Genomic DNA, 27,561 nt, shown 5'->3' with positions numbered 1-27,561 from the left:
CAGTCCAAAGATGTGCAGGTTATGTGGATTGGCTAAGCTAAATTGCCCATAGTGTTCAGGGGGTCTGTAGATTAGGTGGGTAAAAGGGGGATGGGTGGGGGTGGGATGCACCAAGGGTCAGTGTGGACTTGTTGAGCCAAAGGGCCTGTTTCCCCACTGTAGGGGTTCTAATTTAAAGCGGCATTCGCACCACACAAATGCCAGGCTATGACCATCACCAACAATCTAATCACAGGTATTACCATCATTGAATTCCCCACTATCAACATTCTTGGGGTTACCATTGACCAGAAATTCAATTCAACCTGCCACATAAACATAGTGGCTATAACACCAGGCCAGAGCCTAGGAATAATTCAGTGAATAATCTCCTGACTTCCCAAAGCCCATCCATCATCTACAAGACACAAGTCAGGAATGTGATGGAATACTTCCCACTTGGGTGCAGCTCTAACAACACTCAAGAAGCTTGACACCATCCAGGATGAAGCAGCCCACTTGATTGGCACCACATCCACAAACACCCACATCCATCTGTGGGTCACTCACAGCAGGTGGACTGTAATTATTCAAGAAGGCAGCTCACCATCACCTTCTTAAGGGATGGGCAATAAATGCTAGCCAGCCAGCCAGCAACACCGACATCTTATGAATTAATTTTTTTTAAAATCTTTAACCTTTCCACAATTGTGCTAATTGCAACTTTTTATGTTCTGTGGTTCTAGTCAATTAGATTCTAACCGTGACCTTCTTGGGCATCCTCTCTCTCCAGCACTACAATATTCTTTTATATTAATACTGCCACTTTTCCTCCTTTCTTTCCTTTCCTATCTTTCCTGAACAACGTCTATCCCTGAATATTCTTTATGTTCCTTCTTTCAAGCAGACTATTTGGTAACACCACCACATCGTATTTCCATGTGTCTGTCTGTATCTACAACTCATCAGTCATATTTACTAAACTCCATATTGTCAGAGACATATACTGTAACCCTAATTTAGAATTCAATACTTTCCTTATGGTGAACCCACCTAAACTTTACTGTTTTTTCACTCAAGTGCTGTCTGTTTCTTCCAATATTCTTTCCACCCTTTTATCCCGTATTACTCCCAAGTTAGTTTAAAGCAAAAACAGAAATGCCGGAGAAACTCAGTAGATCTGGCAACATCTGTAGAGCGAATACAGAGTTAATATTTCAAGTCCAAAGACCCTTCTTCAGAATGATCAATTTAATTTAAAGTCACCTCAGGAGCACTTGCAAATCACCCTGCAGGTAAATTGGGCCTGGCTTTGTTTCTGTGCATTCTGTCTGAACAATAAAGGACTCCTTCCCCTGGAACTGGAGCGTGTGTCATAAGAATCAAATGAACTGTTCCTCTGACACCATCTGTTCAACCATATGTTTCCATATTCACGTACAAAAAATAGCGGAAGTAATCCACAGATCATTACTTTCTGAAGGCTGCTTGCTAACTTCTGACCTAGCTCCCTAAATCCCTGAGTCCAGGATTATCTCACTCTTCCAACCTGTATTAACAGTTATTTGGTAGTATTGCCAGAAGAAAGCTACATTTTGGTGAGGTTTTTCATTTTGAACCCATTAGGATGATTCATAAGATATAGCGATGTAATGGATGTAGTTAGTTAGTGGACTCTGATTGGTAGAAGCATTGCAATTCTGCTGTATTCTCCATGGAAATGCTCCTTACAATCAGTCACCGCTTGTCAAACAATCAGCAATCTTCTCACACAATATGAAAAGGTTGCTTTCCCTTTATATTGTATTTCATGGTAACTGTCTGGATAAGTGACAAAATTTAGTATTTCTTGTGAGTTGTGATGAAAAACATTGACAAAAGTTTTTTTCGGCAATACCCAATCTGTATTTCTGATACAAGTTTGGACCATGACTACTGAATGTTCCACCTTGCCCCTCAGGATACTCTGCAGCCATTCAAGTGACGTCTTTTACCTGGTACCACAGAGACAACATATCATTCTAGTCTGTGGACAGAAATCCCTGACTGTTTGCCTAACTACCAAATTTCCTATAACCAATGCTCTTTCAGCTTTCTTCATTCCCCCTGTACAGCTGAGCATTCCCCATATAAACCATCAGTTTTAAATACTGACAACGGTGAAGACTTATTGCAGTCTCGGAATTCTAACAATACACATGTACCTTTTTTTAACCTGCCAGGTGATCATCCATTCCTTTTCTCCTCACAAGTTCTTAAGCTTCAGGATAATCACACGCGTGTTCAGAAAGCTCTCGGCCTCAGGCATAGTGACACTAACTGCTGCTTGAGCTCTGGAGCCTATTGAAATATTTGAAATATTTAATGAAAAATTGAATTTTTATTATGCCAACTCTTTAAACTAACTTTCTGACTTTGGAGAAAGGGAAACAAAACAACAATGCTCACCTCCAAATCAAATCACAGCCTCCCTATGATATCCAGCCTTGCTGCACAAGTTTAGTAATCATGAGAATTGCCAGGTGCACAAAATGCCATATACAAAGATATAGAACAGCAAAATTTGAAATGATACTTCAAATCACCGATGATAAAAATGGTGGCGCATAGGCTCAAACTGCAGTAACTGGTCAAATTTAGAACTAATTTCAGTGTAATTCTACACAGGTAGAATATGTTGACGCATGGAGTGAATTTCCTTACTGTTAGTGCAAGGGAAATCTTCAAATATTTTAAAAAAGCAATAGGTTCCTTTGGATGGGTAAATTTAATTGGATTTCCTAATCCATATCCATTTTGTGATGTTACCTGCTGTTTTGCCTATTTCTCGGACATCATTACCATGTTAGCCAATAGATGGCATCGTACTAACTCTTTCCAGCGAAGCTCACTTGTTGAAACAGCAAGGGTCCTTGGAATTCACTGATACTCTTTGCAACAAACACTTTTGTGGGTTGCCTTTTCCACCAATAGGCTTTTTTTGGTAGCTTAGATGCAACATGCGTGATTGTCTGTGCATTTACATTGTTGCAAGAAGATTATGCATCACATGCACATCGTTGGAAACGTGAAAGTGAAGAACTACCCTTCAGTGTTACATTAGACTTTTATTTTAAACTTTCTGGATGTTTGATACTGGGGGCTGGTCAAGTGAGGAAATCGAAGGCTGATCTCCTTCAGGGATCTTGCTATCATACTCTGCTAAACATCATCAAAAAAATCATTCTGCCTGCTTTAATTTTCCTAATCTATAAAACAACAAAATATAAAGTCGGGTGTGTAAATTTCTGCACAATATAGAATGGCCTCCTTCTGTGCTACATTATTTTACATGCCCTGCGTCAGTGTCTGCCTTCCAAAGCGCCTATACCCATCCTGTCACCTCTGATTGATTAGTTGGTTAATGCAGTGAGTAACTTAATCAAATAAATCAGGGAACCTCCAAGCTAGATAGCAATTTTCAGCCAGTCTAAAAAGATTGCATTTAGCATCAGTGTCAGTTTGGTTCCGGACTGGAAAATATACTGACAATTCTGTGGATATTGGATGAGGAGAAAATTTTAGCTCAATTGTGATTACCACCATGCCTTCCAATACTGAATATCTGGGCTCATGCATAAAGGAATGACAACTTCAATCAAATAGGAATGACACCCAATGCTCATCAAGCTGCAAACCAGACAGGAGTCACACCTTTAGGAGAGGAAAGAGAAAGAAAGGGAATAATTGGCAAGAGAAAAAGAAAATTTGCAAATTCATTTGCAAATTAATCAGAAGCAATTCTGACAAGTGACTTTTCTGTGGGGTGTGCCTGTTGCATGATTTGAAAGCCAAACACTACAGGAAATGTATACGTAAAGAATTGTTTGATGGCTTTCTGAGTTTATCCAAAAGGTAGCTAAGCCAAACATTCCAGGAAAGTATCATGTTCAGTCCCAAAAATATTTAATTGATCTTTAATGTAGGAGTAGGAGCTACACAATTAGCATTTTCAATTCTGGTTTGTAGACTTGGGAAGGCTAAGAGTCAATGATCCCCATCACTGATTAGCATTTATGTATTCTGGTGGAAATACACAATTGTGGACAAAATTAGGCTTGGCTCTTATTATTTCAATGATCTGTTAGCCTGAAATTTATTGGGAATGATGACAAATAATGGTCATTTGGGCAAGGTTATTGGTGCTTGTAGAATTATATTTCAGCAAAAAGCCAACATCTTCAGCAGAGGGGAAAAAGAGTTAATTAAAATATGTAAATAATTAACAAAAACAGATGTGGTTAATTCTTACAACTGAATCTGCATGGGATGATCTTTTATTCTGATCTGACTTTCAGAATCCAGCTGTACTGTCAACAGGAAAATCCATGAATGGTAAAACAAAGGAAACCACCATCTCAGTGACTAGCCAGTCACATTTTCTTGTACCAGAACCAAGCCAGACACAACCAATGATGCATGGTCCATCTGCCCAATCAGAACTAATAATGTCATCCTATGGAGCCGACAGTTCTATTCAAGATATTTGGCAGATGCTAGAAGGAGGATCCAGCCCTTCCATATCTACTCCACAGAACAACAGTGATGCAGGTAATGACGGCATAGGAGGAATGAGGAAAAATAAAGCGTTAATTTATTTAATTTGTTTAATGATGAAAATGCTGTAGGACAAGATGACTTCAGCAGATGTTTTATATTCAAAAAATGTCAGCAATAAAGTGGAGTTGCAGGTGAACAGGGTGGTGAAGAAGGCGTTTGGCACGCTTGTCTTCATTTGTCAATGCGTTGATTACAGGAATTGGGATATCATGTTGTGTCTGTGCAGAACAAAGGTGAGCCCACTTCTAGATTACTGTGTAAACAAAATTCATAGCCAAAGCAGTTTCACGTTGTCCTTGCCCTGAACTATGACTAAGTCTAGTTGCAAGAAGCTTCTGTGAATAACTCCTTTGTAAAATGAAGATGGTGCACAACCTTTAGCTGGCTTAGGTTGAAAGAAAATAAATATTTCTTGAAGACTTTGTGTGGGTAAAGCCTCCTCCTGGGAATCCTTCTTCCTTCCCTCTGCAACCACCTCCCTATAGAGGCTAAGACAACAAAATGTGAGGCTGGATGAACACAGCAGGCCAAGCAGCATCTCAGGAGCACAAAAGCTGACGTTTCGGGCCTAGACCCTTCATCAGAGAGGGGGATGGGGTGAGGGTTCTGGAATAAATAGGGAGAGAGGGGGAGGCGGACCGACGATGGAGAGAAAAGAAGATAGGTGGAGAGAGTATAGGTGGGGAGGCAGGGAGGGGACAGGTCAGTCCAGGGAAGATGGACAGGTCAAGGAGGTGGGATGAGGTTAGTAGGTAGCTGGGGGTGTGGCTTGGGGTGGGAGGAAGGGATGGGTGAGAGGAAGAACAGATTAGGGAGGCAGAGACAGGTTGGACTGGCTTTGGGATCTGCAGTTCCCATTATCTCTCCCTATAGAGGCTTGTCCTTTTCTCTAAGTTTCCTTTGGTCGATTTCCCTCATGCTGCAAATAGGGTTAAGGACTAGAAACAAGTTGGTCTGACGGGACAGTTGAAGTCAGGCCTAAAGCCTTCCTCATGTCCAGCATCTAACCCTGTCATCTTTAGCAACCGTGGAAACCACCAAGCACTTCTACAAACTCAAACAGAATCAGTAGAATTTAATCAGCACAAACCTGAGAAATTCACAATGAGAAAAAAAATTACACACTGATAAAGATGTAGCATAATAGACAAGCTTAGATAGAGTGAAAGAGGAAAGTAATAGAGGATGTTGCTCGTTTAAGAGATTACTGTGTTCTGTTCTGGCCTCCTAGCTGTAGGAAAGATATTGTTAAACTTAAAAGGATTCAGAAAAGATTCACAAGGACATTGCAGGGTTGGAGGGTTTGAGCTGTGGGGAGAGACTGAATAAGCTGAGGCTATTTTCCCTGGATTGTTGGAAGCTGAGGGATGACCTTGTACAGGTTTGTAACATCACGAGGAGTATGGATAGAGTTAATAAGCGAAGTCTTTTTCCCAGGGTAGGGGAGACCTAAACTAGAGGACATACATTTAAAGTGAGAGGGGAAAGATTTAAAAAGGACTTGAGGGGCACTTATTTCAAGCAGAGAGTGGTGTGTGTTTGGAACGAGCTGCCAGAGGAAGTGGCATAGGTACATTAATAGGGAGGATTTAGAGGGATGTGGGCCCAATGCTGGTAAATGGGACTATATCTGTTTAGGATATCTAGTCAGCATGGACGAGTTGGATCGAGCATTTGTTTCTGCGATGTACAACTCTATGACTACGAGAACTTCTAATGTAAAGTGCTTTACATTCTTTTCTAGCCTCTTAACGAGCAACATCCTCTATTACTTTCCTCTTTCACTCTATCTAAGCTTGTCTATTACGCTACATCTTTATCAGTGTGTAATTTTTTTTCTCATTGTGAATTTCTCAGGTTTGTGCTGATTAAATTCTACTGATTCTGTTTGAGTTTGTAGAAGTGCTTGGTGGTTTCCATGGTTGCTAAAGATGACAGGGTTAGATGCTGGACATGAGGAAGGCTTTAGGCCTGACTTCAATTGTCCCGTCAGACCAACTTGTTTCTAGTCCTTAACCCTATTTGCAGCATGAGGGAAATCGACCAAAGGAAATTTAGAGAAAAGGACAAGCCTCTATAGGGAGGTGGTTGAAGAGGGAAGGAAGAAGGATTCCCAGGAGGAGGCTTTACCCACACAAAGTCTTCAAGAAATATTTATTTTCTTTCAACCTAAGCCAGCTAAAGGTTGTGCACCATCTTCATTTTACAAAGGAGTTATTCACAGAAGCTTCTTGCAACTAGACTTAGTCATAGTTCAGGGCAAGGACAACGTGAAACTGCTTTGGCTATGAATTTTGTTGCATTCGGATCCTTCCAGACTAGAACAGATCACATTTCCAAGTTCACAGTACTACACAAGGGAGGTGACTGATTGTGTAAGGAGAGCAGAGTTCATTAAGGAAGCAGAAGGTACATATGGTTTTGTCAGGATAATTGCCTTCCTTCTGGCGTTGGGGACGATTGATTTTTATACCTTTGTGGGTGCTGTACCAAAATGTTGGGGAGTCCAAAACTAGAAGACATAGATTCAAGGTGAGAGGGGAAAGATATAAAAGGGACCTAAGAAGCAACTTTTTCATGCAGAGAGTGATGCATGTATGGAATGAGCTGCCAGAGGAAGTGGTGGAGGCTGGTACAATTACAACATTTAAAAGGCATCCGGATGGATACATGAATAGGAAGGCTTTAGAGGGATGTGGGCCAAGTGCTGGCAAATGGGACTAGATTAATTTTGGACATCTGGTCTGCATGGACAGCTTGAACTTTAAGGGTCTGTTTCCGTGCTGTACAACTCTATGACTCTGCTGCATGTGCACAGGGTTCCACTTGCAGAATATGCAGTTAGCATGTGACTATATTCATTACATGATGCTGGTGAGTGCCTCAATGTCTTAGCAGCAGTCATTCCCATATCCAAGGGTAGGAGATTGCCGATTGGCTTTGTCGCTGGATTAATAATCCAGAGTGCCAGTTAATGTTTGGGGGACTAGGTTCAAATCTGAATTCCACAAAAAAGTCTGGAATTGAAAGGTCTAATGTCCAAGCAAGCCACTGGAGGAGAAACCCATCTGATTTACTCATGCCCTCCAGGAAAGAACACTGCTGTCCTTACCCAGTCTAACCCACATGTGATGACAGACTTACAGCAATATGGTTAACTGTTAACTGCCCTCATTCAATTGTATTGATTGCTAAAAAGCAAAGACTAAGGTACTAGAAACAACAGCGGCAAGCACAGCCCTAAACTGTGGGGGCTGCAACCAAAATTGGGAAACAATGTCATAGACTAGTCAAGCAACTGCCTAACATAGGCATACTCACAGAATCATGCCTTACACATAACATCTCAGACAACATCATCACCATCCCTGTGGAAGGCCAGTGTCCTGGACGTAACGGTCCCTGTGGAAGGCGGACAAGGGAGGGGAGGGGCATGTGAGACAGACTCATATTCCCCTCCCTTCCGTTGTCCGCCTTCCACAGGGACTGTTGGTTTTGGGCTACCCTAGGCCACACTTCCTTCACCCCCACAAGGCACCTTCCTCTGTAACCAATAAGGTGCAACACTTAACCATTTACCTCCTCTCTCCCCAGTATCCAAGGGCCCAAACATACCTTTCAGGTGAAGTAACACTTCACCTGCACTTCCCAGAATCTAGTCAACTTCATTTGCTGCTCACAATATGGTCTCCTCTGCATTGGGGAAATGAAGGGTAGACTGGTGACTGCTTTGCAGAACGTCTGTGTTCTGCTCACAAAAAAGACCCTGAAGTACCTGTTGCCTACCACTGTAACGCACCAATCTGTTCCCTGGCCAACATCTCTGTCTCTGGCTTGCCACAGTGTTCTAGTGAAGCTCAACGCAACCTGGAAGAACAACCTCTCCTTTTCCGCTTGGGGACCCTGCAGCCCTCTGGATTTAATATTGAGTTCAATAATTTTAGGGCCTAAACTCTTTCATGTCCCAGCCCCCTTTCCCAAACACCAGGCCTTGTTACCACGTAGGTTGCGTGTAATGGCAGGCTGTGATCAGTCACTAATAGTCTTCATTAACAACTATTCACCCTCCCAGCCTGATCATTATCAACTGTTTGTCTGTCCAACCGCTCTTCTCTGTTAAGATTCTATCCTATTGTTTACCCTCTACCCCATTACCCCTCCCATTTCTCTGCATATAAACTGATGTTTTGCCAGCCACCATCAGTTCTGAGGAATGGTCACTGGTCCTGAAACATTAACTCTTTTTTCCTTCACACATGCTGCCAGACCTGCTGAGCTATTCCAGTAACTTTGTTTCTGTTCCTGATTCACAGCTTCTGTAGTTCTTTTGGTTTTCACTGACAGTCAGTTTGGGTTCCGCCCATGCCACTTGGTTCCCAAACTCATTACAACTTTCTTTCAAACATGGACAAAAGAACTGAAATCTAGACCTGATACAATAGTGACTGCCCGTAATATCAAGGTTGCTTTTGACCAAGTGTTGCATCAAGGATGTCTAGCAAAACTGAAGTCGGTAGGAATCCAGGGGAAGACTCTCCGCTGATTGGAGGCGTACCTGGAACAAGGAAAAACAGTTGTGGTTGTCGGAATTCAATGCCCTTGGCCCAACCATCTTCAGCTGCTCATTCAATGACCTTCCCTCCATGATAAAGTCAGAATTGGAAATGTTCACTGATGACTGGACAATGTCCAGCACTCCTCATGCTTCCTCAGATACTGAAGCAGACCACGCACAAATTCAGCAAGATCTGGACAATATCTCGGCTTGGGCTAACAATAGGCGAGTAACATTCACACCACACAAACAATAGTCAATTACCATTTCCAACAGTGTGAATCTAACCATGATAACAAAGTGTAGAGCTGGATGAACACAGCAGGCCAAGCAGCATCTCAGGAGCAGAAAAGTTGACGTTTCGGGCCTAGACCCTTCATCAGGGGAAAAAAAAGTGAATCTAACCATTGGATCCCTGGAATTCAGTGATGTTACCAACACTGAATCCCCATAATCAATATTCTAAGGGTTACCATTGACCAGAAACTGAACTGGACTAGTCATATGAAGATTTGGTGACAACAGCAGGTCAGAGGTTAAAAATAGTAACTCACCCCATGACTGTCAAAAAGCATGAGTCAGCAGTGTGATGGTATACTCCCCACTTGCTGGGGTGAGCCCAACTCCAACAACTTGCAAGAAACTTGATATCATCCAGAAGAAAGCAGCTCGCTTGATAGGCACAACTACAAACATTCTGTCTCTCCATCACTCATACTTAGTAACAGCAGTATGCACCATCTAGAAATTCACCAAGGCTACAAGACAGCATTTTCCAAACCCATGATTGTCTCGGAGAACATGGGCAGCAGATACCTGACAGCACCCACCATTTGCAACTTCTCCTCCAAGCCACTCACTATCCAGACTTGGGAATATGTTGTCATCCCTTCAGCATCACTGGGTCAAAATCCTGAAATTGCCTCCTTAATGGCATTGTGGCTGTAACCTACACCAAATGGACTCCAGCAGTTCAACAAGACAGCTCACCATCACCTTCTCAAGGTCAGCTAGGGACAGGTAATAAATGCTAGCCACGCAGCAACCCACAAATTTCGCGAGAGACTGTACAAGAACAACCAATCACACCAAGTGCCCCATTCCCATCATGCTTGAGCAATCAATCAGATGAGGCAGTGCCTGTTGCATGATTAGGGGTATCCTCATCATTGAGCTCTTGACCGTGGTGTACATGTGCACAACACGTAGCCAGCATATATTAAAGACAACCGTGCTGCTACATGAAGCATCATAATGGAGGCTATTAGGGTGCTTGAGCAATTATTCTACTGCTTGAACTGCAGAAGCGCACTGCAATTTGTGTCCCAATTCTTGATGGTCTGCTATATACTGTACAATCTAGCCATCATTAGGATATAGATGTTTCCACCAGGAATAAGGTAGCAGCTCAATAACGGGAGGAGAAGCAGGAGAGAGGAAAAAGGCAACCGATATATCTCCTTTCTGACCATGCTATTCATGATCACCTCATCTGACTGCAATTCCACTGAAAGCAGCCAAATCTCCATTGCATTACAATCACACACCATGTCTTACTTACCCCGTTCCCCCTTTACTTCCCGTATCAGTGCCCTCTTGGGCACAGTAGTGAAAAAAACAACACCTGAAGACCACCATTTCAAACCAATTTAACCCAACCAGTATTTCATACAAAAATCATTTATTCAGCATTTGGATTCTCCTGCTGTCAGTCATGTGGGTTTCTTTGCTTGTCCTGGTGCTGCTTCACTGACTAGCATAGCTGGAGGAAAGCTGCCAGCTTTCAATGGAGGAGACTCCAGGTGTCCTTGTATTATGTTCTTGTTTCGCTCCTCATGTAGAATGTACTACTTTAGATGGCATCACCTCAGCCTTAGGCAGAAGCAATGTGCATTGACAAGTTGGCTGACAGGCAACAGCAAAGACACTAGCAAAATCGCTGTTTTGGGACAACAATTGCTGTCACCCTGAGAGGACCAACTGTTTACGCTCCATAGAAACACTGCCAGCCCCTAGGAGCTGCACATCAGCAATCTTAGTCATATGTTGAAAAATAGGTTGCAGAACAGCTACAAGAACCTGCCTACCCCTTTGAGCACTGATACCCATAGAAATCTGAGCCCACATTGTAACAAGGTGAGACTTCCTGGCCTCATTGAATTTCCATTACATCTGTTTGATATTGGGTGGCTTCTGCTTGTATTACAATGGACTTAAATGTCAGTCTCCAGACACTGCATCATTGTCGGTTCTCAAATTTTGTTTTATTGATTTGGCCACCATTTTGATGATGCAAAGGATGTATTTCAAATTCTACATCAGTCCTGAGTCAGAAGCCTCAATGGTCCTTAAACATATCAAAAAGTTTCTGGCAAGCCTGCCAAACCAACACCTATTTCATTGTGCGTGCCCTGTGCCATTCTGTATGCTTTCCATTCAAAATCCTTATCTAAGACTTCAGCAACAGAAATAAGGAGCAAACTCACTCTGTGAAGAATTGGCACCAATGCTAACCTTTGCCACTGCCCTTGCTGTGGGCATTTGTACTGGTGCCTTCACATGAGCCGCCCTCTAAAGTATACACAGCGCCATTGACAAAGCAAATGGCAGCAAGTGTGAAATGAGGTGATGATGTTTCTTCATCAGTATCCTACAGTTTGTGGATTTTACATTAACACAACAGTACAGTTTGGCAGTTTTTGGATATGTGAAAAGAGAAAGGTTCATGATAGGGTTGATGTGAGGGAAGACAGAGAATGCAAGAGACGTGCAGTTGTACCGTCTACAGATTCTGTACCAACAAATTGTGGAACGAAGGAAAATTGTGATGTGAGAAGGTGGATTAGATACACACACACTGTAATCTTCTCTGGCTATGTTTTCACTACTGGCCACAGCCTGCTGCTCCATTCATGTTTTTTACAATCTCCTCAATGCAGGTGAGGATATACAGACATGCCTGTCCTCCACCAGTTAGGTGCTGCTCGTTCCATTTATATGCTGCCCTATACTGTAAGAGAGAGTTGAGCTAGTTCAATCGATAATTTCAATGCATTTGAGTGCTCACTGTGATTGGTCAATTTGTGCAAGTGGTGAGACATAGTTTTGAGTTTTCCAGCACTGAGAAGTGGGAGAGGGTGAGGTGAGGCTAGAAGTGAGGTTTGAGTCATGCTTAATGGAGACTGTTTGTTTATGGGTGAGTGAAGGGTGTGTGGTGAATGCATTAGTGTATAAGGACAGTGGTTCACTTTTTTTTCAGTCCAGTGTATTGACACATTTACTAACCTTGACCGTAAATGTGAAATCATTAACTTTCTTCACATACTGCATCCAGGTCCTTGGGATAAACCACTTCCATTAACAAAAGTGTTTTTCAGTTCTCATAACCCACTCAGTGTCCGTTTAGAAAGCCTCCGTGGCACACTCTGGGTACAGGACCTCTCTCCTACTGTCTATCTTCTGCTCCATGACATCTAATGCTGTATCAGACAAACCTTGGAGTATGCTATCTGCTCTGTTGTGATAACAAAAGTGTGGAGCTGGATGAACACAGCAGGCCAAGCAGCATTTCAGGAGCACAAAAGCTGACGTTTCGGGCCTAGACTCTTCATTAGAGAGCATTGTTCTGTGCTATGCAGTGCTCCGTTGTAATGTTTGTAAGAGTGTCTTAGTAAGAAATACAAAGAAAAAGGTTCTATCACTTGTTGAAACAGGAATGAATCTCCAATTTAGGTGCTAATCTTGCCTAAGTTTGGGAGCTCTGCTAAGACATGCAGCCACTTAGCAGCATCAATTGTGCTGGCATGTGTATTTAAATTAGAAGGCAGTTTAAAATGCACTTTCTCCCTGCATCCCAATGATAGGCAAGGCTCAATCATGCATTGCAGTTCCTGTGTCTGTTTTTTGGTCTTATCTAATTTTGGTTCCTCAGAATACTGGAAGATAACTGGTACAACAGACTAGCATATAGCCTAGCGAGAATCCATACCTTCAGATCAGATGGAGAAGCAATAGCACCAATGAAATGCTTCAACACATTTCTCCTTCATTTTAGCTAACACTGAAATTCAACCTGATGCTTATCTAATATCTGATTCTGCAAACCTAACAGCAATCAATCTGTTGACATTATTGATTTCCTAAAAGCAAAGTTGTTGTACCAATGGACATTGCCTACAATTTATTTGATCAAGCCCATGAAGCTATCTTGGTCTAATCAGATTACAGTTCTTATGAGGTGTGAACATTGTTATTTTGTCTTTTGCTCTCCAGCCACCGCCTATCTGTGTGCAATGTTTGTCTGAGTGGTTTTGCTGAGCTAAGCTGGAGAACCATTCAACACCTTAGTAAAATATAACTACTTTGGAAACAACTCAATTTTTGGTGCAACTTTCTTTCCTACTATGAAGCATTGGGTTCCAGGAAGGGAAAGCTGTACATCTGTCTTCTACCTCTCCTTCCAGGGGTTGGAATTACAATTTAAGATTAAGGTCTGCCTTTTGAGACATGGAGATTTCTATTGATGCTGTGAGAGAAAATAGTTATGTTCTTTTACAAAAAGCAGTGGAAGCTGTGTCATCTAAATTATTCAATGCTACATTTGTTAGATTTTCGACAGAGAAGATCAAAGGATCATGGGGGAAGCACAGGAAAATGGAATTGAGACCAGTTAGATTAGCAATGATTTTATTGAATGATAGAACAAGCTCAAAGGATTGACTTACTTGCTCATGAGTCCAATCTTGTTATTGAGCACATGTTGGGGTTTGTGCTGTAACCAACCCCACAATAGAAAATTCCTCTTAAGAATAACTTTAGTGATTAAAAAGGAAAATCACGAATTTAGAATACAAATTAATAATTTATTGGGCATAAAGGATTAATACAGTACATTCCATTTATCGAGGCATGATGCAGTGTGCAATTTCAATGCATGTCTTTCTTTCTGTGGTCCTGAGACTTCTGGATTGTGCTCTTGTTGCTTCCTTGAAACTGGTCATCTAACTCAACATTCTTCAACATTTTAACTTAGTCATTATAATTAAAATGTAATTACAAATCTTTTTGCAATCATAAGACTTCAACTCTAATTTTACAGTCTATCCTAACTGCTTTGTTTATATGACAGCACTGTCTCTGCTTCACCCCTACTTCTCCCTGCTTCCCCTCCACACTCTCATAATACAGGATTCTTGTCTCTTTTTAAAAAACAAAGGACCTCAAGCTTTTTATAATTACTTCAGTCACTCGTAGGGTTTTACAGCAATCACCAACCTCTGACAATTACCCATTAACAGACAATGTCCTACAAAAGTGCTAACTTTTTAGCAATTGCTCTGCTACTAATTTCTAACTTTTACTCCTGGCACAAGCCACTTTAGCCTGTCTCTTCTGACAAAATGATGTCCCTGCCTAGCACAAGAACATCAGGCAAATATCACCTTTTCTTTGGGCTGTATCTCATGACACCCTCAAAAGGTTCACACTGCCCATTCTGAATGTCCTATACATGCACATTTCACAAAGCGCTTTGCCAGTCAAAGCAATATGGCAGCACCCGAATAACCACAATAAATATGAGCAAATGGAACAGAATGATGACTGCAGGAGCAGCAGGGGCTCTGCACATACACGTTTTGTCGATGCATGCTAAGGCCATCTTGAGGGTGTTTCTTTCACAGATAGTTTTTGCAATATTTAGCTCCAACGTTCAAGAAGCTCAACACTATCCAGGGACAAAGCAGCCACTTGATTAACATTGCAAAAGTAGTATTTCAGGCTGTTTGATTTCAAAAGGACATCACAGCTGAGCCATTTCTGTTGTCAGAATGATAGGCACAGACGTACTTTCCAGCAACAGTAATCTGATAGTGACCAAGAGCAGGAAAAGTAGCTCAGATTGCTGGAGAAACCCAAACAGACTTCATTGCTGAGATTAACTCACTATTGAAGTGAATCTGAGCCTTCCAGTGCCTGTAATAGTTCACTATTAGACAGGGTGGTGCAATTTACTCATTCAGCCATTCACGCAACCCTTCTGCTGAATTTCAAGGAAAAGATTTGCAACAAAATTGCAGGTTTATTCCGGGCATTGTATTGAACTTTACTTTGTTGCATATATCAAGTCAGACACTTGTTTGTTTTAAGTCTACTGAGGCCTTTTATCTTAGGAACAGTTTGATTGCACACTACTGTCTTTTGGCTGGGTAGAAAGGTTATCTGTTTTGGGAACTATGTGAAATAATTATGACACTTTAGATTGTGCCTACATCAGGCGACTAACTGCTATCTATAAGCAGACTAGTTGACCGAATAAATGATTAACTTATTATGGAAGACTAACAGACAGCAGTAGCTCTGCAAATGGGGTGACCATAATTCAGCGTATCCTAACTTGCACTGGCTGGATTTCATAACAAATTTTAGACAGATTGTAAGAAATAGGAGCAGGATTAGGACATTCAACCTCCTCATGTCTAACGCACCATTCAACAAGGTCATGGCTAATCTGCCCCAACCCTCAATTCCTCTTTCGTGCCAGCTCTTCCTAGCCCTTAATTCCCCAATATTTCAAAATTCTATCTACTCTTCTCTAAATATTTTTCGTGATCTAACCTCATAATTCTCTAGTGTGGAGAATTCCAGGCATTCTCTACGCTCAGAGGGAATTCCTTTGCACCTCAGTTTTAAATGATTGATTGTTTCCTTATTCAGTAGCTATGTCTCCTAGTTTGAGATTCCCCGTTGGTGGAAACATCACCTCAATATCTACCACATCAAGCTCCCTCAGAATCTGGTTTTAATAAAATCTGTCAATCTTCTGCAATCAATATAACATGACCATTTTAGCTGCTCTGAATAAATCAACTGCTTCATCCCAGAAATCAGCCTTAAACTTCCTCTAATGCCAGTATAACCTTTCTCAAATTTGGGAACCAAAGTAGCTGTAACAAAACTTCCCTATTTTTAAACTCCAACTCCCTCACAATAGAGGCCAAAATTCTGTTTGCCATTTTAATTACTTGCTGTATCTGCATTCTAACTTTATGTTTCATGCACGAAAATATACAGATCCCTCTGGTTTTTTTTTAAACTTCCTCTCTATTTAAATAATTGGCTGCCTTTTGAGTCTGCATCCAAATGAATGACCTCACCCTTTCCTATATGAAACTCAAGCTGCCAATTTTTTGCCCACTCACTCAAAATATCTGTATCTCCTTGGAGATTCCTTAAGTCTTCATCACAATGTGCCCTCCTATCTATCTGCGAATTTGGGTACATTGTTTTCTGCTATCCCCTTTAAGTCACTAAGATAAGCAGTAAATAACTGAGGCCCAAGGACTGATCCTTGTTGCAGTCTACTTTTACGATTTTCCAATCTGAAAACGACCCATTAAGTCTGACTGTCTGTCTTTTTTGTATTAACCTGCTTTCAATCCATGCTAACACATTAACCCCAATACTGTGACAGGCGAGAGTTCTTTCACTTGTGAAGTGTGGCATGCATTCAGACCAAGCAATTTTGTACATAAGTCAATTGCAACTTTCCAATAAGCTCTTACAATTTGAAATAAATTAGATGCAGTACAAATTTCAATATAAACAGAATGCTTCAATACATTTCACGTATTCTGTCTTGTGCAAACAGTATAACCTGTAATGGTACTATATTTCAAAAAATGATTTTCAGAAACAGATTATTTTTGTATTTTTAATGTGACAAAGTTCTGTACCATTTCCATTCAATAGCTTAAAATCAGCAACATCAATTCTGGAAGTAGCTGAGACCCATTATTACTGCACATTATATTTTCAGTTTTTGTAACCACAGGCAAGACAAGAAAGTATTTTGAATAATAGAACTTTTACTACAAAAGTTTGATAATTGCTTGATAGAATAGAACTCAAACATTGCTAAAATGAGATACAAAGTCAAATCTTTTTGTCTTGTACTTATTAAAAACTAGGACACAAGAAACCAGGTTTGAAAAGGAATACCAGAGGGTGCTGAATGTTTGGGCCATTGTTGACATGTAAATGCAGCAGTTAAGACCATAGGATATAGGAATAAGCCATTTGGCCCACTGTGTCTGCTGTCCCATTCAGTGAGATCGCAGCTAATCTCAATCCTCACCTACACTTTCCTGATTTTTGCCCATAACCCTTGATTCCCTTACTGATTACAAAGCTGTCTACCTCTGCATTGAATGTACTTAACAACATGACCATGACATAACCTCTGTAGTAAGGAATTCCACAGATTTCACTACACTCTGAGAGCAGAAATACTTCCGCATCTCTGTCTTAAATTTTCACCACTTATTCTGAGATTACACCCTGTGGTCCTGAACCCCCTCACACGGTGAAACAATCTTTCCACATCTACCTTGTAAAGTTTCCTAAGAATCTTGTATATTTCAATAATCTTTTAAATTCCAATGTACAGGCCAATCCTAATGAACGTTTTGTCATAAAACTGACCTTCCATACCTGGTATCAGCCGAGTGAACCTTATCTGGAGAGCCTGTAATGCCAGTATATCTTCCTTTAGAAAAAAGAGCTCAAAACTGTTCACAGTAGTCCAGTTGTGATCTGACTCATGCCTTGTATAGTTTTAGCAAAACATCTCTACTTCTATATTCCATTCCCTTGAAATAAAGGCCAACATTTCATTTGCTTTCCCTATTACAGGCTGAATTGGATGTTAGCTTTTTGTGATTCATTGTCAAGGATTCCTAAATCCCTCTGGAGCTTTTGTTCTGTAGTCATTTTGCCTACCACGTAAATGAGTAAAGTGATATGATTTTCAATGCTGATGTGATGCAAGGTATGTTGGTCAAGGTACGTATGTCCCCTCAAGTGGATGATCACATTAAACAATATGTCTTATTGACCGTGTGCAGTGGTTAGCTTGTCAATCATGCTCAACCAGCCCATGTTTGCAAGTCTCTGAACACCAAGCCCAACATTAGATGTAATTCTGCCAGTGGACTACATTTACCACTGTTGATGTGACTGTGTTAGGTGTTACAGTGGAAATCAATGAATGATTGTCAGTTGGGCTCACAGTGTGATGCATTTGTGCAAGTTAGAGTTTACATATATAGCCACTCAGAACCTTGTTTTGTGTAGAGAAAAGGAATTTTTACCCCAATGAAAAAGTTGCAATGGGGACTGCCAGTTGCTGCTACATTCCCACCCTTACCAATCAGAATCTACCTGACAGAACTAAGCACAATGATTGACAGTTAATTGTTCCTTCTCCATCTCCAGGCCCATGCTGTATCATCCCAAACAGCGCCTTCTTTTCATGCTGTATAAAGTGGTGTTCCTTTTCAAGTCTGGTTTTTGCATCCTCATCCTGATGTGTGCAAGGCAAAAATCTTTGACTTTAAAAAAAATTAGTAGACAGTTACTAGATTTGCTATAAAAATGGAAATATTCTACATTCTAGTCACTTCTAGTGAATACTGGATTGAAGTGAAGAGGTTTTTTCTAAATAATCTTGTAGCGGAGAGGAATTAAATGAGAGAAAGATGTGGAGTATGGTCCAGTAAGTGACATTCATCCTTTCTGAAGTGGAGGGGAAAGAAACATATAAAGATTTTTATTAATTATGTTCACAAAGCCATCTCTTCTGATCCAAACAGAAGTGGGAAAAAAAAGTACAATTGGAAATGTTCTGAACAATTTGACAGTATGGAAATGCAGAACTGTTTCATCAACCTGAAAGAGCACATGCATGATGATTCACGAATAAGGCATCAGGAATATAATGAGTTCCCCTGAGTTATTAAATAAGTGGAAAGTGCAAACTGGCAACAGGTGGTGAAGCATAGTCTGCAGATATACATGAAATACCCAGAGGTAGTTAGCCAATTCTGCATAATCAAAACACCCAGAATATGCGTTCTTGATTTTTAAACTCCCACGTAAAAATGCGGTAAAATGAGCCTGTTCAAGATTGATAATAAACACATTTAACTGTTCATTGATAACTAGACCTCATTACTACACTGTTTGCCAACTCTCTGACCGAAACAGCAAGTAGATTCACAGCTAGGTATGTAATATTGAGGGTCAAGTTTAGCTGTTTGATTTGCTGATGAAATATCCTTTTAAGTACAGCATCCTTTTAAGTAATGTACTTTCAATGACTGTGCAGGATCATGGCAACTGAAGCCATGGTAAGATGTGAGGCTGGATGAACACAGCAGGCCAAGCAGCATCTCAGGAGCACAAAAGCTGACGTTTCGGGCCTAGACCCTTCATCAGAGAGGGGGATGGGGGGGAGGGAACTGGAATAAATAGGGAGAGAGGGGGAGGCGGACCGAAGATGGAGAGTAAAGAAGATAGGTGGAGAGAGTGTAGGTGGGGAGGTAGGGAGGGGATAGGTCAGTCCAGGGAAGACGGACAGGTCAAGGAGGTGGGATGAGGTTAGTAGGTAGCTGGGGGTGCGGCTTGGGGTGGGAGGAAGGGATGGGTGAGAGGAAGAACCGGTTAGGGAGGCAGAGACAGGTTGGACTGGTTTTGGGATGCAGTGGGTGGGGGGGAAGAGCTGGGCTGGTTGTGTGGTGCAGTGGGGGGAGGGGATGAACTGGGCTGGTTTAGGGATGCAGTAGGGGAAGGGGAGATTTTGAAACTGGTGAAGTCCACATTGATACCATATGGCTGCAGGGTTCCCAGGCGGAATATGAGTTGCTGTTCCTGCAACCTTCGGGTGGCATCATTGTGGCAGTACAGGAGGCCCATGATGGACATGTCATCAAGAGAATGGGAGGGGGAGTGGAAATGGTTTGCGACTGGGAGGTGCAGTTGTTTGTTGCGAACTGAGCGGAGGTGTTCTGCAAAGCGGTCCCCAAGCCTCCGCTTGGTTTCCCCAATGTAGAGGAAGCCGCACCGGGTACAGTGGATGCAGTATGCAGGAACAGCAACTCATATTCCGCCTGGGAACCCTGCAGCCATATGGTATCAATGTGGACTTCACCAGTTTCAAAATCTCCCCTTCCCCTACTGCATCCCTAAACCAGCCCAGTTCATCCCCTCCCCCCACTGCACCACACAACCAGCCCAGCTCTTCTCCCCCACCCACTACATCCCAAAACCAGTCCAACCTGTCTCTGCCTCCCTAACCGGTTCTTCCTCTCACCCATCCCTTCCTCCCACCCCAAGCCGCACCCCCAGCTACCTACTAACCTCATCCCACCTCCTTGACCTGTCCGTCTTCCCTGGACTGACCTATCCCCTCCCTACCTCCCCACCTATACTCTCTCCACCTATCTTCTTTACTCTCCATCTTCGGTCCGCCTCCCCCTCTCTCCCTATTTATTCCAGTTCCCTCCCCCCATCCCCCTCTCTGATGAAGGGTCTAGGCCCGAAACGTCAGCTTTTGTGCTCCTGAGATGCTGCTTGGCCTGCTGTGTTCATCCAGCCTCACATTTTATTCTCTTGGAATTCTCCAGCATCTGCAGTTCCCATTATCTCTGAAGCCATGGTAAGATTTTTTTTACATAAATACAAAGATTTGCTTACTTCAGCAGGCTCAGTCAATTCGTTTTTAGCCGGAAAATGAGGTCAAGGATATTATAAGAAGTCTGCTGCTCTTAAAATTGGTTGCAGAAAGCTGCCATAAGGGATGCAGAAGAATGATCACTAGCTGAAGATGTGGGTTGTTTTTTGGATGCAAGGTTATGGTTGAATCTTGGGAAAGGAGAAGGTTAAGGTTTTCTAAAGATACTCAAAAGAATTCCTGGTTCTTCCCATAGCCTTGATAACATACCTTCATCTTTTGGCCTTGCTGCTATTTCCAGGTTCAGCCTAGGAGAGAATCATCAATGCAGCTTTGCTCAGATCTCAAGTTAAGTCCGAATTTTGTCATTTGAGGAGGTTGGGAGGGAGAGAAAGAATAGATTATTCTCAGAATCGTTCTGTAAAAGGTTTGAATTTTTTTTTCCATTTTCAATCAAGTTTATGGTTTTTCAAATGTTTACATATCTAAACTGCTGGAGCTCTTGAGAAATTGAAAGTCAGGATTGATGGGACCAATGCTTGGGAATCAATTACATGGGAATAATGATCTTCCATTCATATGATATTTGATATAAGCTAAGATAAATTTAACTGTTATAAAGACTTGTTACTGAGAAGCAGAAAATGTCAAAGGAGGTGTGTGACAGTGCATACTATATTCAAGAAACTAAATAGTTTGTCAGTGAATCTTCCATTGTATCACTCATGGTGAAGAGTAGAGTTTTTGACAGAGATAAAGGCTATTGCTTTGATGCTTCTAATGGTAAGCTCGAGGAAGATTATTTTTTGGATGCTGGGATGTTGTTTACCTGTCTAGAGTCTCTTAAACTAGCAGGTATACTCTCAGGATAAGGGATCAACATTCAGGACTTAAGTAAAGAGAGATTTCTTCACTCAAAGGGTTGCGAATTTTGGGAAATCTCTGCTTCTAAGATGTGTAGATCGTCAATCTGATATTTCAGCTTTTGATATAATCAATAGATTCTTAGACTGTAAGGGTGTGGGGGAAATGGAGATTGAGCAGAAATGTAGCATTAAAATCATAGTTCAACCATGTTGTTATGGAATGGCAAAGCAGAACCCAGGGACCATGTGCCCTATTCCTGCTCCAATTTCTTATGTTCTAATACCAGCATTCTTCAATCTTCAATTCTGGAAGAAATCAGATCAACCAATGTGGGTATTTATTACACACACACTCAATGCATAAAGTATCTACAAGTAAAGTGCTCTGTTTCACACTAATGCGGGGGTTTAGCATGTTATTATTTGTAACATTGTTAAACAAAAGTGAACATATTGATTTGAAATCAATGACTCGCAAACACATTTCTGTGCTGTATGTATGCCATGATAAGTGTAGGTATGGCGTGACATCCTAGTGCAACATTTCCTACATTACAGCAGTGATTACTTTAGAAGCACCTCATCATGGCAAAGTAACTTGACATGTCCTGATGTTGTGAAATCCAAATCTTTCTTTTTTTATAGATTATTATAGCTGGATAGCAGGTTTGGGATGTACAGAGGCGCAAACAGCGTAGGTTCAATTCCCAAACCGGCTGACGTTTACCGTGAAGGACTGTCCTTCATAACGTCTCCCCTCACCTAAGGCATGGTGATCCAGTTAAAACACCACCAGTTCTCTCTCTGTAATGAAGGAGCATCCCAGGGGTCTGATAAGACTATGATGACTTTACTTTTTTATACCAGCACAGAATCCCACAATATGTAAGTATCATAAAAACAAATGACTTATTAGTGGAAAAATAGAAGTGAAGGTCCTATCTCATCTTTGTCTACCTCATTCAGATAATTAATATTTATACCAGTGAAGGCCACAAAATTTCTGGCTTGTATGTTAATGGTAATCTTAATTCTTAGACACTGTTCATTTTATTATTAAAACATTTACAAGGGAATTATTCCCATTTTATCAGTCATTTTCTCACATATACCCTGTCATGAGTTACCTATGTTAGCATATTATTCCACCAGTGCTGTGACATTTTAACATCGCTGTATGAATTAAAACGTTGTGAGCATGACAGGTGTGCTTCGACTAGGCTACAAAAGCAAAACTGAGATCACAACCTATCCTAATCTTTACCTAATGTTCAAATATATGCATTGCTGGTTGGATCGCTGAAAGATTATCCTGACTAACTTTCCTCTTCCTTAGTGTTGAGGCATTTGGCTGTCACTCTAATGGACTTCTCACATACTGGGAACGGTGTATAATTTAGCAACTCATTAGATAATCTGAGCCACCAGCAGACCTTAATTTTCTTTAAAATTCCATTCTTGATTTGCAGCAATGATATGATCTGGATGCTAATAACAATAAAAGCATTTAATTATCAAAAACAGATTAGAGGTACGTAGTGAATAGCCAGTGTTGAATTACTTTCCTGATTGGAAAGGAGATTGTATTGTATGTAAGTATGTCTTTTCTATTGCTTCTGGCTAGAAGAAAATAATGAATAATTGGAAGATACTAAAATATCAGCATAGCTTTTCCCTTGGTAATAAAAGGTTTGACCTCTCCTCTCTAGGCCTCTTCCTTGCAGCATGTCCTCTGCTTGATTCAGGAACAATAACTAACATTTGTATGAAAGATTATCATGACCTGAAATGACTTTTACATATAAATAATCATACACAAGTTGGCCATTTAATCACTCAGGTCTGCTCACTTATTGAAAAAGACCTTGGCTAAACTGATTAAGAATACAAATTCACCGTTCCACCATCCCTGATAATCTATTTAACAAGCATTTATCTATCTATGCCTTAAAAATGTTCATGAATCTGCTTCCACCACTTTTTCAGAAAAGAACTTCCATCACACTCAATGCTGTGAGAGAAAAGAAGTCATTTCCTAATTTTTAAACCACAAATCTTGTTTTTCCTTGTCAGAAGAAGAAACATCCTGTCCACTTTTACCCTGTCATAACCCCTCAGGATCTTTATACGTTTAAGTTGTGTATCACTCTAAATACTCTGGCAGATACAAGCCTACCCTGTCCAACTTTTAACAATAAAACATTCCAGGTGTTAGTTTGATTAACATTCTTTGAACTGTCAACGAAAATACATCTTTCTGTAAATAAGGTGATAATACTGTACACAATACTCTAGATCTCGTCTCATATTTGACTTGTATAACAAAGCATAAACTCCCTTCTTTTATATTCAGTTCCTCTTGCAATAAATGATAACATTCCATTAGCTTTCCTCATTATTTTCTGTATATACTTCGCAACCCTTTGAGATTCTTGCACTAGGACATTCAGATCCCACTTCATGTCAGAGCGGTGCAAACTCTCACTATTTAGATAATGAGTTGTTAAATTTTTTATGCCAAAATGGACAATTTCACATTTTCCCACCATATACTCTATCTGTACACCTTTGCTGACTCCTTTAGCCTATCTATGAGTGGAAACTATAGGGGCTAGAATGGTGTGGGTTGTGGCAAGATGTGTTGCAGAATCGGAGGAGTCCAGTGAGGCCCATCTCAACATCAGGATCAACTTGCACCATCATTTATGTTTTTGACAAGCAGCCTGACAAATTTCTTGCTGGACAGCAGTGAGTTGGCCATTATTATTGCTTATTAAGTGCCTTGTTGATGACCCCACTTACCTCATTAATATTCAACTTCTTATTTTACTGAATAAGTTAGATCTCAAGTAAACTCGCCATGTTAACCAGAGTTGGTACCCGGCAGATTCAGCTCACCAAAATGACCTTCGTATTGGACACCAAGTACCAATATGTTAGTATGCACTGTATGGGCACCATCTGCTTGTGTCGAGTGTCCATGAACACTGGCATCAGATATGTGCCAGACTCAGAATTTTGAATAGAAAAAGGATTAAGAATTAATTTTTTTGAAGAGGAGGAGAAAGGAGAGGAACTTGCAAATGTTTTCCCAGATTTTAATGATTACTATTTCTGGACCAATCTCCATTCCCTTGTGACTTTTTTTTTGGATTTTGAGTTTTACCTTTTTCAATGTCTGGACTAATGATTTTCGACTGTATGATAATGGATAGCTTACAAAACCTTTTTTGTGTAATTTAATACATTAGCACCTGGTGGGAAAACATTGTTTCAAGCATACTTTTAAAATAATGTTTCTTTTTCTAGATGATGTTGGTGTCAGAAAGCTTGCGAATGAGACAGAGTCGGCACTGTTGACAAAAGACGCCATTTCCACAAAGAAAGCTGGAATGAAACCAATAAACACCTTACAAGGACATAAAGTTAATGTCCAGAGCAAAGCAAAACCTCACCGCTTTACTGCTCCTAGAACAAAACAGAAACATTCATTCAAAACTGCAAAGATTAGAAATTACAATATCCGTGATTAAGTCCTCTCATCAGCAAGAATCTGAAACAAGAGATCCAAGTGTTGCAACTGCAAGACAGGATATCTTTTTCTCACACTGAACAACTTAAACTATTCACTCTAAAATACCAAAAAACAACTACAGACTTCAGGAATCTTGGTGGTTTTCTTTCAACACGGAACAGGAACTTTGTCAAACTTTACTTTCAGCAGTCAAGAATATTGTGCCAGTACTCTTACTACAGTCCAATATCTTTTTCTCAAAGGAGTCTTCATATCCATACTTCTGATAACCAAAACAATTGTTTCACATGAAATGGGAAGTGGGACAATCCGGTCTTTAATTGGCTCTGATTGTTCTGTCACCTTTTTGCTGGTTGGCAATCTTTTGGTACTATTCACAGTACTTATTAAGATGTTTCAGAGATATAAGGAACTGCAGATGCTGGAGAATCTGAGATAACAAGGTATAGAGCTGGATGAACATAGCAGACCAAGCAGCATCAGAGGAAGGCTGACGTTGCAGGCATTTCTGAAGAAGGGTCTAGGCCTGAAACATTAGCCATCCTGCTCCTCTGATGCTGCTTGGTCTGCCGTGTTCACCGAGCTCTACGCCTTGTTACCTCTTATTAAGATGTGGTGTGTTTTCCAGAGAAGGACAAGTTCTATCAGTTTCTGATCTTAAATTGGAAGGCCTTGCTTTGACGTAGCATTCTGAAGTTCAATCAACTGATGAAAAATTTCTCCAAATAGGATAATTTCATGGAGGTTTCAAACTAAAATCTTCAAACATTTGGCTCAAATCTGAATTATGGAATTAAAAATTAAATGCAACAGATTCTACAGATCTGAACTAACATCAGGAAATGCTGAAGCTGGTCAAGCAGCATCTGTTGGGATGAAGATAGGTCAATGCTTCCAGTCAGTAATGTTTTGGGTTCTGACAATAGATCAATCTCAAACATTAGTCTTGCGATTCTTGAGAGATGCTTCTTAATCTGAATGTTTGCAGCATTTTCAGATTTTTCTAAGAACCGTTAATACCATACTACTTTATAAATTATATTTTAAGAATGTTTCAGCACTGTATAGCTATTTTATATACAACCGATTTTTATAACTATCAAATTATTCGTGGATATATTAATTTTATTTCCAAATTTAACTTCTGTTGTACAATAAATACCAATTTTTACATGCAACAAGGACTTTTTCCACAAAGGATGACATATGAAATAAACCAAAACAGGAAATCCCATCTTCTGCATATATATACTATACCAAAAAACTCTGAACTGGTTGTCTAGCAGTGGTGACATAAATTCCTTCTCTACACTGCCTATGAGAGGGGAGGCACCACTAATACAGCAAGTCATAAAGATCTGAAATGCACTATGCAAGGGTGTGTGAAACAGGTCTAATTGATGCAGTGAAAAGAGAGTTTGAGTGACTGAAAAGATACAGTGTGCAGAGTTACAAGGAGATGGCGGAGGAATCACACAAGACCTGGTACAAACCTGTTGCGTCAAATAGATTCCCTATGTACTGTAAAAATTCTGTGAACAGTGGTTCAGCACTTCTACAGCTCCCATTTTCTACACTTCAGATAGCATGGATGGATGCATTAGCTTTTCAGACCTACAAGTGATTTATGAACTTATTTCTATAGTGTCTTATTTAACATTACGTAGTAACATCCCAGTATTCCAACATCATTTACTGAAGACTCATATTTAAAGATAAATTAAGGATTGATCCATATCTGACATGAAACATCAATCAGAAGTAATTGGAACAGTTCATCATTGATACAGGTATTGAAAATCAATTACACAAGACAAACAATTGGGAGATGGCAAAAATAGCCCTTTGTAAAATCATAGCAAGTACATGTGTTGAAGAAATATAAACATAATGGATTTTGATAAAGGATTATTGTTACCTTGCAGTCAAAACTACAAGCAGATGTTTAACCAAAAATGATATGAAGGAATCCACTGCAGTCTTCAGTCTTAACATACCTTCAGGGTCCTTATGAAATGCTTTCTGCACAGTAAAACTTGTTTGATCTAAAGAGAATTTCTTTCCCTATGGACAGATACAGGAACTCTGATCATGCAAAATGAGTCTAGAAATTACTGAAGTGGTTCAGTGAATAATACTGTCACTTCAAAATCACAGGTTTTTAGGATCAATGTTTGATGATATGAAGGGACTACTGGCTTAAAAGGGCTGTTAGTCGATATTCAAAGCCGTGTTCCAGTAGTGCAGCTATCTATTAGGAGATTTTCAGATGATTCTCCTTCCATTATCAACACCATTAAAACAAAACAATATTAACTGACTGTTCATCATTGTATTTTGTGAAATCATGTTTTAATTACAATTGCGGCCATAATAGTCATTACGTTTCAAAGCAATTCATCAAGTTTGAAAACAGTTTATTGCCTTGCTAAAATCAAGTACATCAGCACAGATTATGAGACTAGTGACTCCTAACCATGCACTGGGTGAAGCAACTACATTTAATCTTACCACCTTA

At 40.5% G+C, this 27,561-nt stretch overlaps 1 protein-coding gene across 5 annotated transcripts in view; it reads left to right on the top strand.

Moving 5' to 3' along the window:
- Nucleotides 1–27,329, top strand: part of ccdc57 (coiled-coil domain containing 57) — a 175,027-nt gene extending 147,698 nt beyond the window's left edge. For all 5 annotated transcript variants that reach the window (XM_048555362.2, XM_048555365.2, XM_048555363.2 and 2 more), the window contains 2 exons: nucleotides 4,317–4,569; nucleotides 24,818–27,329. In XM_048555362.2, coding sequence (XP_048411319.2) covers nucleotides 4,317–4,569; nucleotides 24,818–25,041 — 477 coding nt within the window. In that variant the 3' untranslated portion in view covers nucleotides 25,042–27,329. The remainder of the gene's footprint in view (nucleotides 1–4,316; nucleotides 4,570–24,817) is intronic.
- Nucleotides 27,330–27,561: the final 232 nt, after the last annotated feature.

The sequence above is a fragment of the Stegostoma tigrinum genome, chromosome 22 (assembly GCF_030684315.1).
Source record: "Stegostoma tigrinum isolate sSteTig4 chromosome 22, sSteTig4.hap1, whole genome shotgun sequence".
NCBI lineage: Eukaryota > Metazoa > Chordata > Chondrichthyes > Orectolobiformes > Stegostomatidae > Stegostoma > Stegostoma tigrinum.
This window is presented reverse-complemented; position numbering and strand designations above follow the sequence as displayed.